This window comes from Camelina sativa, chromosome 7 (genome assembly GCF_000633955.1).
Source record: "Camelina sativa cultivar DH55 chromosome 7, Cs, whole genome shotgun sequence".
NCBI lineage: Eukaryota > Viridiplantae > Streptophyta > Magnoliopsida > Brassicales > Brassicaceae > Camelina > Camelina sativa.
In genome coordinates, this window is record NC_025691.1 from 21672683 (window position 1) to 21691297 (window position 18615).

General features: G+C 35.9%; 2 protein-coding genes and 2 pseudogenes across 5 annotated transcripts in view; 2 read left to right on the forward strand and 2 right to left on the reverse strand.

Moving 5' to 3' along the window:
• Window positions 768–12094, forward strand: LOC104701885. Of its 2 annotated transcripts, XM_010417640.2 has the most exons (3): window positions 768–2030; window positions 2288–2364; window positions 11807–12094. In XM_010417640.2, the coding sequence occupies exons 1-3, from the start codon at window positions 852–854 to the stop codon at window positions 11937–11939; spliced, it is 1389 nt and encodes a 462-aa protein (XP_010415942.1). In that variant the 5' UTR covers window positions 768–851; the 3' UTR covers window positions 11940–12094. The 2 variants fall into 2 exon arrangements, with proteins under 2 accessions (XP_010415942.1, XP_010415941.1); XM_010417639.1 differs by lacking the exon at window positions 11807–12094 and having other exon boundaries at window positions 2288–2633.
• LOC104701883 (O-acyltransferase WSD1-like) overlaps window positions 2848–18615 on the reverse strand; it is a 42480-nt gene continuing 26712 nt past the window's right edge. Inside the window, exons 1-7 of one of the 3 annotated variants that reach the window (XM_010417637.2) lie at window positions 5151–5360; window positions 4390–4962; window positions 4226–4292; window positions 4082–4149; window positions 3787–3996; window positions 3544–3681; window positions 2848–3086 (exon numbers count right to left, since the gene is read on the reverse strand). In XM_010417637.2, coding sequence (XP_010415939.1) covers window positions 2919–3086; window positions 3544–3681; window positions 3787–3996; window positions 4082–4149; window positions 4226–4292; window positions 4390–4962; window positions 5151–5339 — 1413 coding nt within the window. In that variant the 5' untranslated portion in view covers window positions 5340–5360 and the 3' untranslated portion in view covers window positions 2848–2918. Of the gene's footprint in view, window positions 3087–3261; window positions 3462–3543; window positions 3682–3786; window positions 3997–4081; window positions 4150–4225; window positions 4293–4389; window positions 4963–5150; window positions 5389–18615 lie in introns of those variants that run through there. The other 2 variants (XM_010417638.2, XM_019227757.1) reach the window with 2 other exon arrangements.
• On the forward strand, window positions 9752–11800 carry LOC104701882 (annotated as a pseudogene).
• On the reverse strand, window positions 12356–14801 carry LOC104701880 (annotated as a pseudogene).

An 18615-nucleotide genomic window follows, 5' to 3' on the forward strand; every position in this document is an offset into this window, starting at 1 on the left:
CAAAGCCGCCTTGTTCGTCGAATGTTAGCACTTGTGAGACTTGCGCTTGCTCTGCTGAGAGCTGCTGTGGAGAAGAGAGATCAGGAGAGGCATATAACATCTCTGAAAATATCTCAAAACAGGATAATGATCAGAAGGTAAAGTCAAAGAAAGAAGGGAAGGAGATTCAAGAGGTCGATGTACCGAGGAGCGGTGTAGCAAATTGGGGTTTCATCGATAAGGCACTTGTGTGTGGAGTGTTCGTAAGTTCTCTCACCATTCTTGTTTTTTTGATTAGCGTTGCAATTAGAGTTCTGTTGCGTCAATAAGTCTCTCTCTGGCAGATTAGTAGTTGACTAGTTGTCAAAGGACCAGTATCTAGTTTTTCACTAGTATGTTGTTTGCTCCCATTTCGTGTTCTCTGATTTTGGGTCTGTTTGTTTGTGTATCGGATGCATATATGATTTCAATTTATGCTGCGTACCAACAAAATTGGATACTTTTGCAAGCAATAACTAAAATTTAAAAGTAACGTCTGTATAAATTGCATCCAAAAAATAATACTTACATAATTGTCTGGGCCTTGATGTATCAAAACTAGGCCCATTATGTAGTTTCTTCTAAACTAATCATATACGACCGTTTTGGTTACCGTGCAAAACCATCCTCGAGTATCTAAGAAGTTTACTTTTCTCGTAGAGCGGACACGTACAAATATACGTGGAGACAGGTGTCATTCAGAAAAGCTAAAAGAAGAAGAAAAACAAAAAGGGTTATTTACGGTTCCACATCCCTCCCAAAGTGTTTTAGTACGGCTTAGTGGTTAGTTTAAGATTTCGAGAGAGGGGAAGAACAACCAATAAAAGTAAGGAATGATGAATCTACTAGCTTTGAGTCTTGTCTTGAGTACTTTACTAGCGGCGGAGGTATGGTCTCCGAGCCCAGCCATGACCACCAACCACGGGGCGGCGTCTCAGGGAGACATCATCGTCAAAGACGGCCACCGAGTTGTGGTGGTTGAGTACGATCGTGATGGTAAAACAAACACCAGAGTCTCGATCTCGCCACCATCGGCGGATCAAGGAGAAGGAGATAACGAAGAAGGGAAGGGAGGTTCTTTGTTTAAAAATGCGAAAGAGAGAGTTAAAGAAACGGCGTCGCATCTTCCACACGTCGGCCAAGGGATCTCACAGCCGGTGATTGAGACCAAGGAAGAAACAGAGGAGGTGCGTGATCATCACGCGACGGCTGGGGAACTCATATGCGATGCCTTCGGTAAGTGCAGGCAGAAGATCGCGAGTGTGGTGGGTCGGGCTAAAGATAGAACCGCTGATACTGTCGGCGAGACTTCTTCCGATGTTGAAGACGCTGCCGGTCGTAAGGCTCACGATATGAAGGAGACGGTTACACATGCGGCACGTGACCTGGAAGACACGGTGGCTGATAAAGCCCGATATGCTAAGGAGAAGGTAACAGAAAAAGCCCATGATGTGAGAGAGAGTGTGGGTCATATAGCCCATGATGCTAAAGATAAGGTGAGGGATAAAGCATATGACGTGAAGGAGACGGTGGCCCAAAAAGCCCATGAATCTAAGGAGAGGGCGAAAGATAGAGTGAGGGGAAAGGCACACGAATTGAAGGAAACGGTGGCTCACAAGTCCCAGAATGCGTGGGAGAGAGTTAAGAATGGGGTGCGTGAGTTCGGGTCAGCGGCTGTGGGGGCGCTTAGTCCGACAAAGGTAGCGAGCGTGGTTGGGCTGACTGGGATAGCTGCGGCGTTTGGGACTTGCGTGTGGGTGACGTTTGTGTCAAGCTACGTTTTAGCGTCGGTGTTGGGGAGGCAACAGTTTGGTGTAGTGCAGAGTAAGCTGTATCCTGTTTATTTTAAGGCGACCTCTGTGGGAATCCTTGTGGGTTTGTTGGGTCACGTGCTTAGCCGCCGGAGGAAACTGCTCACCGACGCCACGGAGATGTGGCAAGGGGTTAACCTCTTGTCCTCTTTCTTTATGATTGAGGCTAACAAGTCATTTGTTGAGCCACGTGCCACCAAGGTTAGTTTACATCTCCCTGGCTAATATTTAATTTTGGTTTAGTCTTATAGACCATGGAACGATATACATAGAAATGACAGATTAGTTTTGAGTTTGGGAAATTAAGGATCATTCTAATAGATGTAAAGGAGATAATCTAATTGTTTTGGTTTATGAATCTTCTATTTTGGTCACATTGAATTATAATTTCTATGACAAGGTTTTGGTTTGGGATCTTCTAGTTAAATAATATTGAGTTATGTATTGTTTGTGGATAGGCAATGTTTGAGCGGATGAAGGCGGAAAAAGAGGAAGGAAGAGGAGGAGAGAGGACGAGTAGTGAGCAGGAGCTAAGGCGGAAACTGGAGAAGCTGAGCGAGAGGCTGAGCAAGCTCAACACATACTCGTCTTGGTTAAATATATTGACGCTCATGTCTCTAACATGGCATTTTGTTTATCTCGGCCAGAGACTTGGCGCCGCTTGTTGATCCATACTTTTGCTGTCTGAAACCCTAACTTTTTTGTTGTTGTTGTTTGTCTTTGTTTCTGACGTACTCGTCACGGTAGCATGGTTTTGTGTTTTGTTGTTGAATTTTATATATAATATATTTTGTAATTAGGTCATGCCTTCACTTCTCGGTTAGAAAGACTTGGAGAGGTTGTTTTTATGCCGCCTATGCATTAAAATTTCATATTAAATAGCGGCTCCATTGACAATTATAGGTTCCGGCATTGTCACGTTGAGGAGATATAAAGTGATCCAACACGTTCGTGCAAACAGTTTATGAATGAATTTATTTTAGAAGTGCACCCACATAAAGATGATAAACTCAGGATGAGACGTGAATAGACAATTTATGAAAATAGTGAAAATTTATAGCTAGATGATATGCAAGCCGAGCATTTTGTTTAAACCTCGGAAGCATGAAAGATCTTTTGTGGAGCAGCAGACTTCATCATTGAAAGAGCTTCGATGATGAGATCACAGAGGTGATGAGGATCTGGAATCACGTCTACATCAACTCCGATGTTAATTATGAGTTTATCCACATAGCTTTGAGTACCGATAATGAGTCCCTTGTTACAAAAAAGAAGAACAAAAACCATCGGAATTAAGTTTCATCAACTAATTAGGTTACCAACTAATTTAAAGTGGATAAACTTATATATCTACTTTGTTTCACAATAATTATCATTTTTACATGTATTCGAGGAAAATTATATATACTTCAATTATGTTATTTATATAAGTACACTATTAAAAATAAATTTTCTAATTAATAATTTGAAAAATATATTAGATTAAAAGAAATTTGGTTTTTAGAACTGCATTGAAAATGTGACAAGACATTCAAACGACAACTATTTGTAAAACAAAAAGAACATAAAATAGTATTAAATCATCTTTGTCCTTGATATGAATTATTCTAACACGCTCCTCGAGTAGCCTAACTGATGCACAATAAATTAAAGTAATGTTATTTTTATGATGATTTCAAGAATGTGCATGTTTGTGTGTATGAGAGTCATGTACCTGTGGAATGCCAAAGGTACTTGCAGCAATGTAAGATATTTGATGGCCGAAAAAGCTAATTTCTTCGGCTGGACCAACCACATTAGAGAATATCATCGTTGTGCTTCCAAAAATCTTAGTTACAAGAGTTTTGAGTGCCTGTTTTCCAGCCCCACACATCCATATAGGTCGATCAGATGTACAAAATACATCTATTATATTTGGAACGACATATATTAAGATAAGTTTGGTTTAACATCTTACCTTAAATCCAAAAACCTCCAATGTCAATTTCAACAACCCATAGGAAAATAGAGGTTCGAGGGAATGTTTTTTACGATCCATCATGCTTTTGGATTGTCGAACATATTCAAATACATCATCGTATGACTTCATCTCCAAGGGAATCAGAACATAACCTATTGAGTTCCCCCATCTACACTTAGAACCTTTCGCCATCATATTTGCCAAATCCTGATATAGACTTACGTGTTAGATTCTTACTATTTAAACAAGACAAAAAGAAAGCAAAAATCCTTTGGAGTATGTTATTTAGCACCTCAATATTTCTGTTTGGCCTTAGATTGAAAAAAACAACACCATGAAGACGTAGTTTGTCTTCAAGATCTGTTACCAAATTCGAGACAAAATGTAAGAATATTGTTAAAAATATGATACTATTAAACAAGAGTAAATGATTTACCATATCTTTGATTCAAATATCGAGAAAGACCAGCTTGCACCATCCCAAAAAGAACATCATTTACCGTCTAATAGAGAAGAGGAATGTAAAAAAAAAATTATAAAAGGGGGAAACATATGAACATCTTTCAATAGGAAAAAAAAAAACTAATTAAGCAAACCTACCATATTCATGGCGTTCTTCACCATTTTGACATCATCCAAACTAATGATTTGATGAATGAACTTATTATTGCGAAGTGTAGCTCCTGGTTTACCCATAATATGAGCTGAGGTGTCCCTCGCACAACAAATAAAAACCATAGACTTGATAACTTCAACACAAGTGTGAAACATAATTCTTACTATGAACCATAACCAAGCAACCACAGCAAAACAAACGTTCTTTGCTTTGCTTTTCTTCGGAGTCACAAAAGTAGGCAACGCCTCGGGATCACATGTTTTCCGAGTACAAGCGAGTAATAGAGACATAAGAGACATCCCATCGCCCAAAGAGTGATGGAACCTAGCCACGGCCACAGATTCGGCATGTAATGTTTTAAGTTTCAATAAATGAAACTCCCATAAAGGTTTTGACATATCCATTGGAGAAAGAGCCATCCTTGATGTATAATCCTCTAGAAATTCATCAGGATTCTCAATGTTGGGATCTATATCCGGAACAACTACATGTTCTTCTACTTTTACTTTTGTTGGAATCCATTTAGCTTTTCCTTTGTGCTCACCATGACCAGTCACCTACATGTATCATATGATGTATTGATGTTAGTAATACTACATCTGAAATGAGAGGATCCCTAACGTAATATATTGTATATGAATTGATACACTCTTCTTAAATTTATTTTGAGTTGGAAGTCATGAAACTTAACTTATAAACAATAAAACGTGTCTATGTGTGTGTAGTGTGTACGTTAATTACCTACCAGTATGCTAGAGAAGCGTGGATGGTTAATCAATGTGTTTTTTAAGCCTTCAACAATGGTTGATGGATTGCCTTCGGTTTTGCATCCAATGGTTACAACGTTGAAGACATCGAGACCCGGCAAGCTAAACAACCGTGCAAATGGACTTACTGGCGCCTCTCCTTCCGTCTCTTGCCTTTCTATTGCCATATCTCTTCTTTGACGACTTCCGGTTTTATTGTATTGTTCTACAATGTACAGATGCAAATGGTTTATTTATATACACACAGCTATTAATATATGAGGCCTTGACATTATTGTAGTTAAATGGGTTGTTGAGAAGCTACATGCTTCTTTACCTCACTATATATGTATGATGGGTCCAAGAAATGGTCTCAACTATATTGTCAAGATCGTCTAGTAAATTATTGAGATGGTGACATAGCTATTAAATGGTGTCAAGCTAACTGTTTCCTTGCTCAATTCTCCGAAATTTCCTTCAATAAATATCATATTTTCTACATATCGCATAATAAACAAATTACAAGATTTTTGGTAGGATTTTTATGCACTTTTCTACTCTTGTAGTTGTAAATAAGTAGATTCATGAGATCGTTACAAAATAATAATAATAATTTAAAAACTTGATATAAGACAGATGTTAATACTCTACAAGAAAAACCTATCCACTCATTTCGGAACTGACGTAGTATTTCTATTTCTATATGGCAAGAAATAGCATTGTGCGAGGGTAATCCGCACAGCGCACTGGGGCTCGTCGACACCACTAAATTTTTGGTTGTTTGATTTGTTCCAAAATCGATCCGTTTGGTTTGGTTTCGGTTGGAAACCTTAGGGCTCGTTTAAAAAGGCACGAGCAGCCGCTTGTTTTAAGGTTTCTGTCTTTTGTCGCTTCTAGAGAAAGAGAAAATAGAGAGAATTGATTCGGGGACTTGATCTAGAGACTTAACACTACAAGAAAACAATCAATTTGTTAAAAAAATTTGCGAGAAAAATTATTTCTCACAAATTTGTGATAGAATTGCGAGGCATCTGCTACAAACATAAAAGCCCTAACAAATTCTTACTAGCAGCTGGCAACGGGGAATTAATTGGTTGGTTTGAAGATTATTTTTTAGGATTAATTGGCCAAGAGGACGACATACTAGCAGATGGCAACAAGGGCTCGTCGGCAAACGGAATTTGGTTGCGGCTGCGTGATTAGGATTTTTTGGTTTGTTGATTTTAGTATCCGGTTCAACCCACATTTGGTAACCAGTTCAATTCTGTAACTCTTAACCAATTTCCGGTTTTGGTGGTTTATAAATATCAATATATATATATATATATAATTTTTAAAAAACCTGTGAGGCTGTCACTAAATCTATAAATGTACAGAATATATATATATATATTGAAAAAATTTAAATATATTAAATTATTTAAGAAAATAACTTTTTTAATAGTTTTTTAAATGTTTCCTCGCAAATCCATAGCGAATTCTGCGAAGAATGTACTAGGAATAATATTGCAAGAAATTTGCTACCGCTTTTAATCCTCGCAATTTATGACTATTTTGCTAGGGATTTAATTCTTAGCAAATATTGCGAGGGATTTAATTCCTAGCAAATATTGTGAGATATTTAATTCCTAGTAAATATTGCGAGGGATTTGCAATGTTGACCAATTTGCGAGAAACGAATTGCTAGGAATTGACTTTCCTCGAAAATCCCTTGCTATAATCGTTTTGCGAGGGATTAGCTAGATATATTTCGCTCACAAATTGATTGTTTTCTTGTAGTGTAAGGAGAATGTTAAGGAGAATTAAGAGGAGCATAAGGGCTTGTTTTGGTGTTGTCAAGTAGAGGAGAAGCATATCAGTAGCTTCCTGGGTGTGAGTAGGTTTCTGTGGCGTGGTTCTTGCTGTTCTTCATCTCAATCTTCTCTCTTTGCTAAGGTGAGTGGCTTGACCATGGCTGATCTAAGTCTGAGAATCCTTTGTTTTGCTTGTTTTGTGGCTGTTTGTGTTGTTTGCTTGTATTCCTGTGGTTGGTTGTTGGTTCCCATGAGTTTCTAGGGCTTTTGGGGGAGTTTCAGATGATTTGGAGGATTTGGGAAGCAACATGTATGTAGAGTCGGTGTCGGTCGACACCAAGGAGGAGTGTGTCAACACTGAAGTCGATGTCAATCGACACCAATCTTTTCAGCAGCAGCTGATACTTGTTTTTCTGGTTTGTTTGTGTTTGGTTGTTGTTTGTTAAACATTAGTTTCTAAGTTGCTTGTGTGTATAGCCTAGTAGATGGAGGATTGCCTCACTAAGTATTTGTGATAATATTTATGCATCTCAATTGTTGTTTGTGGTGTGCAAGTATGTGATGTGGAATCATGACGATGAGGAAGAGGATGATTTAGGGTCTCGTTTGTGTGTTGTTGGTTATATTGTTCATGTTGGAACCTTGGATAGAAATGTGTTAGGTTGTTGGTTATGATTTATGTTTCCGCTGTGCATGTTGTTGTTTTGGTATTTATTGGTTTAGGTGGTTATCTGGGATTGGTTTATATTGGTTTACAGTTTATGTTATAATTGAGTATTATGGGGTATTTAATTATATTGTTATTAAAAAAAGGGTCGGGTTGTTTCAACATCTAACTCGGGCAGTCGTCATGGAGACCTCCTTTAACGTCATTCTCCGAGCTGAAGATCTTGATGGACTGTGCCTTATGTAATCTCTTGAATTAAGTATGTGCTGGTTTACCCCGGGCTAATCAGGTGGTACTAAATCACGCTCTTACAAGCATAATAGGCCTATACGAAAATATTTGGTAGTTGGTTGGCCAAGGGTATTCTTTGTTTGTTATTTTTTCCGACTTCTAATTTTTCTTGACTTTATGTGCTCAATCATCCTATATGATGGATTCCTCCAGCAACTGAGGGAGAATTGAGATTGTGTCGATCCCTCTTTATCATGTACACAACACAACTATGAGATATTGTGTAGATCCTTGTTTATCATGTACACAACACAATAATTACTTAGGTGTTGACTCGGTCTCCTGCTACCTCCCGCAAACGAAATGTTTGCGGAAAGTAGTGGTTGCTATCGATTGGTACCAATTACACAAACCACTCTCAATTGCTCCCAACCGCTTGAAACCACTGGAATCCAACAGCTGCTTCCCGCAAGTGCTTGCGGATGCGGTTGGATTTTTTTTCTAACTGAAAACAAATCAATGATAATGATATATTTTTTCATATATCTCCAGCTTAACAATTTTACCCATTAAGGATGGGAGAAAATGAAATACGAATAAGATTGAAGAGATTAGAAAATAAATAATTACAAGAAAATAAGATTCCAATTAACAATAATCCGGAAAATTTGATGTAAATTTAATGGCACATCGCACATAAGTTCAAAAAAATCTAAATAAATATAACATTTTATCAGAAATGTAAGAAAATAAGATTATTTGTGAAAGATATTAAAACAGATCACCAGTGACTCTTCTGAACTCTCGCTTGATCATTCATACCGATGCAACTGCAGCCTCACGGAACTGCATTACAAAATTTTTTATGTGAGAGTCAAGAAAACTAAAAATATGTCTCTTCCAAACATCAAGTACATTGGTCTTTTATAATTAATTTATCATGGCCTTGTGATTCAGTGTGATATTTAAAAGAGAAGATATATTATCTAAAGCATATGTTTTGTCATTTATCACATTACTTGATTAAATTTTTGGTGAAAAGTCAAATGCATAAAGTAATAAGTATTTCAATATAAAATTTATTTGTTTTTTTGAATAATTATTTAAGTATTTTTAATGAATTTTAATTATAATTCAAGTTTAATAAATTTTTTGGTGTTTTTAAACATTTATATAATTATATATTATATTGATTATGTTTTAACCGTTATTGTCCCCGCTGATCAACCATTCGTAAAACTCCTACAAAAACGCTAAACTAACCATTCAAAACGCTTTATAATATTTGAAATTGTAACTACCGCTTCCATAATCTCCCGCAACCACAACCACAAACGCTGCGTTTAAACTAGTCAAATCCTTATTGTTTTTGGCTAGTTGAAATGGATCTATTTGAAGAATATCCGGTGAACAAACTAGTCGACGACTACATTTATCCAAAAGACATTAGTCGGGTATTGAAAACTAAATTCACCTAGTTATTAAAAAAGAAACTATTAATTTATCCAGTTATCATTATCAATTTGTTTATTATATCATAGATTACAATTTTTTCCTGTTGACAGAAAAAAAAAAAAAAAATCCTCCAGTTATCATATCAATTTTTTTTTGAGGAGTTCCTGCAAATACTATACTTTAATTTATTTTTTTCCAAAACACAAAAAGTTAATTTTTTTAAAGGTGCTAAATTTTTTTTTTTAAGTTTGAATTGACAATTTTAGTTCAGTATAAATTTTTAGGGGATAAAAGGTACTGTTTAGGATTTAAGGTTTAACTTAAAATTTTTTTATGGTATTTTTAGTAAATAAAATTAAAAATAATATTTTGGAAAAAGATATACTCAAGTGATATTTATAAAATTGTCTTTCTTTTTCTTTTTTTTTTTACATAAAAATTGCTCACATGTGAAGCTACCTAAAGCTACTAATTAAAAATTGCTCAAGTATTCGTTGGTGACAAGAGGAGAAAATGACGACTTCTCTTCTCACAGAAGATGTCGTCACCGGTGCCGTTGACCACCGTGGAATCGCCGCCAGAAGATCTAATACCGGTAGATGGAGAGCCGCCTGGTTCATCATCGGTAAGCTGATGAGATCGGGAGCTACTCCTCTCTGTTTACATCACTGTAACTTATGAGGACATTTTTTTCTTCTTCGAATCGTAGGTGTGGAGGTGGCGGAGAGGTTTGCTTACTTTGGAATCGGATCAAACCTGATAAGCTATTTGACCGGGCCACTTGGTCAATCCACGGCGGTGGCCGCCGCTAATGTCAACGCTTGATCTGGAATCGCTACTCTTCTTCCTCTTCTTGGAGCTTTTCTCGGTCGGTATCGAACTATAATCATCTCTTCTTTTATCTACGTTCTGGTTCGTCTCATTCTCTTTCGATTTCAATGATAAAAATATAATCTTTCGATTTTTGACTGAGAAAGAGTTTGAATTTGGTGTCAGGGTTTGGCATTTCTGACTTTTATCTGCGTTTATGATTCCCAACACTACTGAAGTGACATCTTCTTTACCTTCATCTTTACTCAATGCACTCTTCTTCTTCTCTCTGTATTTGGTGGCTATTGGACAGAGTGGACACAAGCCTTGTGTTCAGGCTTTTGGTGCTGACCAGTTTGATGAGAAAGATCCTCAAGAGAAGTCTGACAGAAGCTCCTTCTTTAACTGGTGGTACCTTAGTATGTCTGCAGGAATCTGCCTAGCGATTCTAGTGGTTGTGTACATCCAGGAATCTGTTAGCTGGGCGCTTGGATTTGGTATCCCATGTGTGTTCGTCGTGTTCTCTCTTGTTCTTTTCGTGTTAGGGAGAAGAACTTATAGGTACAGTAAAAGAAGACAAGAAGAAGAAGCCAACCCTTTTACCAGGATAGGTAGAGTCTTCTTTGTAGCTTTCAAGAACCAAGGATTGAGTTCCTCGGAATTGCGCAGAGTTGAGCTGGAGGCAAATCCATCTCATGATTCTCCAGAGGAGTCGAGGTAAGTTTGACATATAGCATTCGTAGGTGTTACGGTTCGGAGAGCCTTGTTGCATACTTGCATGATTATGAAGTTAATCCACTTTCTTGTGACAGTTTACTCGACAAAGCATTGCTTATTCCCAATGATGGAGATATGACGTGCAAGTCTAGAGATGTAGGGGACGCCACAGCTCTTATTAGACTTATTCCAGTATGGCTTGCAATTCTCGCCTACGCCATACCCTGTGCGCAGTACATGACTTTCTTCACAAAGCAAGGTGTCACTATGGAAAGAACAATATTTCCTGGTGTGAAGATCCCACCTGCTTCTCTTCAGGTTCTTATTGGCATATCAATTGTCCTCTTTGTCCCCTTCTATGACCGTGTTTTGGTCCCAATCGCCAGGTCGATAACTAAAGACCCTTGTGGCCTTACAATGCTCAGAAGAATTGGAGTTGGAATGGTACTGTCAGCTCTCACGATGGTGATTGCAGCTCTGGTTGAGTCAAAACGGCTCGAGACTGCGAAAGAACATGGGCTTATAGACCAACCTCAAGCTACTGTTCCAATGTCGATATGGTGGTTAATCCCTCAGTATCTGCTGCTGGGATTGGCTGACGTACACACTGTAGTGGGAATGCAAGAGTTCTTCTACAGCCAAGTCCCCACTGAGCTGAGAAGCATCGGTCTTGCACTTTACTTAAGTGCGTTGGGCGTTGGAAGCTTATTGAGCAGCTTACTCATCTCTGTGATCGACTTGGCCACTGGAGGAGATGCTGGAAACAGCTGGTTCAACAGTAATCTGAACAGAGCCCATCTCGATTACTTCTATTGGTTACTTGCGGTTCTTAGTGCCGTTGGGGTCATTACGTTCTGGTTCATTTCCAGGTCGTATATCTATCGCCAGGTTGATCAACTGTAGTTTCTAAAATAAGATTAAGAAAATATTCAAAGAATTGTTGTGGTCTTGTGGATAAGCAAATGTTTGGGCAGGAGCTAAGGCGGAAACTGGAGAAGCTGAGCGAGAGGCTGAGCAAGCTCAACACATACTCGTCTTGGTTAAATATATTGACGCTCATGTCTCTAACATGGCATTTTGTTTATCTCGGCCAGAGGCTTGGCACCGCTTGTTGATCCATACTTTTGCTGTCTGAAACCCTAACTTTTTTGTTGTTGTTGTTGTCTTTGGTAGCATGGTTTTTCTGATTTGTTGTTGAAATTTTATGTAAAATATTTTGTAATTAGGCCATGCCTTCACTTTTGGGTTAGAAACTTGAAGCTTGTTTTTACGCCGCCTGTGCATTAAAATTTTATATTAAATAGCGGGTCCATGATCAATTATAGGTTCCGGCATTCTCAAGTTGCAGACCTCATGATGAGGAGATATGAAGTGACCCAACATGTTCGTGCAAACATTTATGAATGAAGAATTATTGTAGAAGTGCACCGACATACAACAAGATGATAAACTCAGGATTAGACGTGAATAAACAAATTTATTGAAAATAGTGACATTGTACCTAGATGATACGCACGACGAGCGTTTTGTTTTAAACTTCTGAAGCATGAAAGATCTTTTGTGGAGCAGCAGACTTCATCTTGTGGAGAGATTCGATGATGAGATCGCAGAGGTGATGAGGGTCTGGAATAACCTCTACATCAACTCCGATGTTGATTATGAGTTTGTCCACATAGCTTTGAACATTGATAATGAGTTCCTAGTTAAAAATAAGCAAAAACAAACCATCAGAATTAATTAAGTTTCACCAATTAAGGTTGCCAACTAATGGATGTACGGTACATTTACTATGTTACACAAAAATTATCATTTTTACATGTTTTATACAAATTAAGAATAATTATATCAGTTTTTCTTATTTAATAAACTGATATGTAGATTTGAGAAGTTTTAGTTTTAATAATTACATTGAATATACGAGATGACACGTAGTAATAAAAATAATGTTTTCAAACAATAGTTTTGTGAAATGAAAGGAATATATAATAGTGGTGTTATTTTATATCCGTCTTTGATATGAGATATTCTAATACGTTCTTCGAGATGACTCTCAAACCAAATTCCCGATTCCCTCTAAATCTTGGTAATCAAATCCATTTGTAATGTTAACATTAGTAGTCTAATTTATGCGCAAGAATATGAAATAATGTGATTTTTAATTTGATGATGGTTTCAAGAATGTCTTTATGTGTAAGTGAGTACCTGTGGAATACCAAAGCTACTTGCAGCAATGTAACATATTTGATGGCCGAAAAGGCTAATTAGAGAATATCATCGTTGTGCTTCCAAAAATTCTCTTTAAAAGAGTTGTGAGTAGCCTGTTTTCCACCCCCACACATCCATATATGTCGATCAGATGCACAAAATACATTTATTATATTTGGCACTGCATTCATGTTAAGATATTGTTTGGTTTAACATCTATACCTTAAATCCGAAAGCCTCCATCGTTAATTTGAGCAACCCATGGGAAAATAGTGGTTCGAAAGAATGTTTTTTACGATCCATAATAGTTTTGGATTGTCGAACATATTCAAATACATCAGCGTTTGACTTCATCTCCAAGGGAATCAGAACATAACCTATTGAGTTCCCCCATCTACACTTGGAACCTTTTGCCATCATATTTGCCAAATCCTGATATAGAATTATGGGTTAGATTCTTACTATTTTAAACAAGACAAAAATAAACTATAAAAGCAAAGATCGTTTGGGGTATGTTATTCAGCACCTCGATATCTCTATTTGGCCTTAGATTAAAAAAAACAACACCATGAAGACATCGTTTGTCTAGATTTTTTCTTGACTTTGAAGATGTTTCTGTTCATAAATTCGAAACAAAATTTAAGAATGTGTTACATATATTAATTTATCATATTAAACAAGAGTAAATGATATTTACCAAATCTTTGATCCAAATATTGAAAAAGACCAGCTTGCACCATCCCAAGAAGAACATCATTTACCGTCTATCAATTAAGAAAAAAAAAGAGGAAAAAAACTTAAATATATCCATTTTTTTGAATAGGAAAAAAAAAGAACTAATTAAGCAAACGTACCATATTCATGGCGTTCTTCACCATTTTGACATCATCCAAACTAATGATTTGATGAATGAACTTATTAGTGCTAAGTGTAGCTCCAGGTTTAGCTATTATATGAGCTGAGGTACCCCTCGTACAACAAATAAAAACCATAGACTTAATAACTTCAACACAAGTGTGGAACATTACTCTTACTATGAACCATAACCAAGCAACCAAAGCAAAACAAACGTTCTTCGCTTTGCTTTTCTTCGGAGCCACAAAAGTAGGCAACGCCTCGGGATCATATATTTTCCGAGCACAAGCGAGTAAAAGAGACATAAGAGACATCCCATCGCCCAAAGAGTGATGGAACCTAGCCACGACCATAGATTCGGCATGTGATGTTTTAAGTTTCAATAAATGAAACTCCCATAAAGGTCTGGACATATCCATGGGAGAAAGAGCCATCATTGATGTATAATTTTCTAGATATTCATCAGGATTCTCAATGTTGGGATCTATATCCGGAACAATTACATGATCTTCTACTTTTACTTTCGTTGGAATCCATTTAGCTTTTCCTTTGTACTCATCATGACCAGTCACCTACATGCATCACGTGATGTTAGGAGCAACCCTAACGTAATATATTATATGGATTGATACATTGATAATCTTATATTTATTTTGAGTTAGGAAGTCATGAAACTTAACATATAAACAATAAAAATGTTTGTATGTGTGTGTACGTTAATTACCTACCAGTATGCTAGAGAAGCGTGGATGGTTTATCAATGTGTTTTTTAAGCCTTCAACAATGGTTGATGGATTGCTTTCGGTTTTGAATCCAAAGGTTACAATGTTGAAGACACCGAGACCCGGCAAGCTAAACAACCGCGCAAATGGACTTACCGGCTCCTCTCCTTCCGTCACTTGGCTTTCTATTGCCATATCTCTTATTTAATTTCTGGTTTTATGGTGTATTAGTCTACTAAGTGCACATGCAAATGGTTATTTATATACAAATAGCTATTAATATGTGTATACTGTATACATTGACACTGTTGTAATTTATTGAGGTTGTTGAGGAGCAGCTCAATCGATACCCCTTACAAAAATCAATATAATAATAAAAAAACATATTGCTTTCCTTGTGTCACACATCAGCTTCAAGACTGAAGTCTGATGTTGACACCTTAGTTAACATCAAGCTAAATTTTCTAAACCAATAAAAAAGCTATGTGCCACTAAACATATCAATTAGGCCTAAAGCCTGCAGGTTGGTTTGGCCTGATCCGATCTTGAAAAACACCAGGCTCAGACTTAAATATATGTTCAGAAAAATCGGATCTTTTGGATTCAGCCTGTTCGGGTTTAAAAGTTTTTAGGGCTTAGCCCGATCGGGTTCGTGCCAGCCCGAAAACCCCTTATACAAATATAATTTTATTTTTTAGTAACATTTTTGTTTGATTACAATATTTGATTGTAAAATAAAGTTTAAAACTCTAACTTAGTTTTCATATTTACTTAATAACCTTACTTAATATTTTTAAAATCTTTATCTGTGATATTTTATATGAATTATATATATATATTTTTGTTTGGTTAAAATATAAAAAATTTTTGGTTTTAATTCTTTTTTATTTTAGATTAAGTTGGTTTTACTGAATATAGATGAATTATTTAAATTTTGATTGATTTGTTTTATATTGCACCTTTAAACATTGATTTTTAAGACATGTTATAAACTAACTTACAATTTTTTTTTTTTTTGTGAAGTAACCTTATTGCAATGGCCAATGATAAGTCCTTAATGCAAAAGGCACCATCACACTAGGGATCGAGTCTCACTCCCTACGAATGTAGGGATTTGGCTAATGGGCCGGCCTGTTGTTGCCCAATGATTGACAAAAAAAAATTGAATTTTTGATCCGTAAGATAAACTCGGAAAAGCCCGAAAAGTCTTGTAGCCCTGTTAGAGCCGGGCCGGGCTTTGAAATATAGGCTCGAAAATATTTCAGGTCGGGCCGAGAAAAGCTTAAATATATGCAGGTTTTGCAGATTTTGGGCCGGACCGGGTCGAGCCAGCCCGATTGACACCCCTATGTGCCACATCACATTGTCTTTCACTTCGTAAACCCTTACCGACATAATAAAAAAGCACGAATACTCTAATTTTTTGTTCATTTCCATCACACTATAAGACTGCTCTTGAATTCAGTTAGAGAGAATAAACAAAAGAACGAAACAATTAACTTCATCGCAATACTCATCACTCACCTACTACAGTCACATGCCCTATAGAGAACACCATTAAAAACAGTATCGTCACCTTCATATCAGAAAGTGATTCAAGATGTTTGGTTCAAGCCGTTGGTTCTCCTAAGCATGACTAAGACATCAAAGCTTTATAAAGGATATCTTGTGGAGAAGGAGACAATGATTTAAACCAAACACTTTATTCCAAGGTCGTCAAGCTAGCTAATCAACGTCCACAAATAATTTTTACAAAGGCAAATCTTATCCCGGTTTATCATGTTGTATTGGAAATTGAACTAAATTGGATGGCTTCAATTATTGAGCTTGATTGGCAATAAAATTTAGACTTGGTAGTGATATATAATGAACAAGTTCGAATTATATTTAAAAAATCACATTTATATACAATATCATCCAATTTATTTATCATTAAAGTAAATTTTAATGTTTAAGTATTTTTTTTTTTGAAAATCATTTATGCGGACTCACGTACCAATGTGTAACAAAAATTACAGTAACCACAATTTGTTTAAGTCTATTTTTTTTTTCATTTCTTACTTTGAAAACTATAACAAATTATAAAAATACGAAAAACAAAAGAAATTACCATTGACCACTACCAAAATTATGATTTTTGATACCAGCAACATAAAAAAAAATAGTGTTTCAAAAAATACAAAATAAAATTTACAAATAAAAAATAATCTAAAAACAACCTGCAGCGTAGCGCGGGTACCAACCTAGTAAAAATAAAAGAAAGAGAAAATATATTTTTCCACTGAGATAGGAAATTTAACAGAAAAAACCCTTATACCTTGTTGGATCTATTTTAAACCCTCAACTATGTTTTTAGTAAATAAAATGACCCAGAAATACTAAAAGAATATCAACTCATCTATAAAGTCATACACAAAAACATGTATTAACGCTCATAAGATATAAAAAGCGCAAACAGAGATAAATAAGGTATTTTCAAGATATTTGAAAACGAATATATAATATTTAATAATACTTAAACTTTTCAATTTTTAATAGAGTTTAAATATTTATAATATTTTAAACTTTAGATGTAATTTAAGTATTTATAACATTTTTATTTTTTAGAGTTAAATATTAATGATACTTAAACTTTTTATAATATTTTAAACTTTCAATGGAAGTATTTATAGTATTTTTAAATATTTATAATATTTGAATCTTTTAAAAGTTTCAATAATTATAATATTTTAAACTTTTCAACTACATCTAAAGTTTCAATATTGTTAATACTTTAAACTTTTTAAAATATTATAATATTTTGAAACTTTTTAGAAGTTTTAATTTGTTATAATAAACCAAATAAAACTTTTAAATTTGGACGCCTGATAAATCGAGCTTCCTGTTCATTCGTAGTTGGAAGGATATTAGTCTTACTAGGTGGTTGCCCGCGCTACGCGCGGGTTGTTGTTTTCATTTGTGCTGTTTATTTTTTTTTGTTTCGTATTTTTGTCTTTTGACGTTTATTTATAGGATGTTTTGTGTAGATTTTTAAATTATGTGTGTTTAATAGCAGTCGCCTCAACCGATGTTTCATACTCTGTAATAGATGTTTGAAGAGTAGTAGGATACCAATTCCTTCTTTTCGACAACCGCAGGAACAACAATATCAAACACCTTTTTTTCAACCGCAATAGTTCCACATGCAGCAGTTGCAACAACAACAACTACTAATAAAAACACTCAAATACAAAATTACATCATCTAAAGAAATATGTATAATCCACTTGAAAATAATAAGCAAGAGTCCTCACAAAAACAAACAAACTTCACTAACCAACATCCCGTCTCAATATTTTTAGGCCCTAGGTGAACTAAATTTTTTAAACCTCTTTCACAGTTTTTTTTTTGTGCCCTTTGTTCAAAGGTTTTTTCTGAATTTTGGAGTGGACCCTTGGATTTTGCCCCTCCCGCCACCCCCTTGAGCCGGGCCAACATCGAGAAGTTTTTGAAAAGATTTGTGAGATTTTTGTGTTATGTTATTAATGTAACTTTAGATTGAGAAAGTGAGGTTGCTTCTAATATGTGATAAGGCTACATGCATACACCCTAATCATAAACCCTAAAGAACCTCAACGGTAACATACCATAGCAATTTTCAACCCAATCCCATCATATCCAATATTCTGGATCCAGCTATTGTACTAAGAGTTGCTACACAAAAATATCAGAAAAAAATGTAGGAATGAGAATGAATCAATACAATACAGACCATACACAAAAAACGTACAAACAACAAATGGTCAAAGATACACTTAAAAGATGAAACTTTAAGATTAGGGATGTCAGAATTGAGGGTACCTTGAAGACGGGTCCAAATCCATCTTCGCCAAGTTTGTGAGTTGGGTGAAAATCTTTGATCGCGGAAACTAACTTGAAAAGAGACATATTTGGTTTTGCTTCTACTCAAATTACCTCTGTCTCAAAAACTTCTTCTCTGATTTTGTGATAGAAAATTGATTTGAAATTG

Bases quoted from the DNA above. Each gene is read 5' to 3' on its own strand.
- LOC104701885 (XM_010417640.2), top strand. From the start codon at position 852: ATGATGAATCTACTAGCTTTGAGTCTTGTCTTGAGTACTTTACTAGCG. The intron at 2,031-2,287 runs GTTAGTTTACAT...GTTTGTGGATAG, and splicing joins TTGAGCCACGTGCCACCAAG to GCAATGTTTGAGCGGATGAA. The intron at 2,365-11,806 runs GCGGAAACTGGA...GCAGGAGCTAAG, and splicing joins AGTAGTGAGCAGGAGCTAAG to GCGGAAACTGGAGAAGCTGA.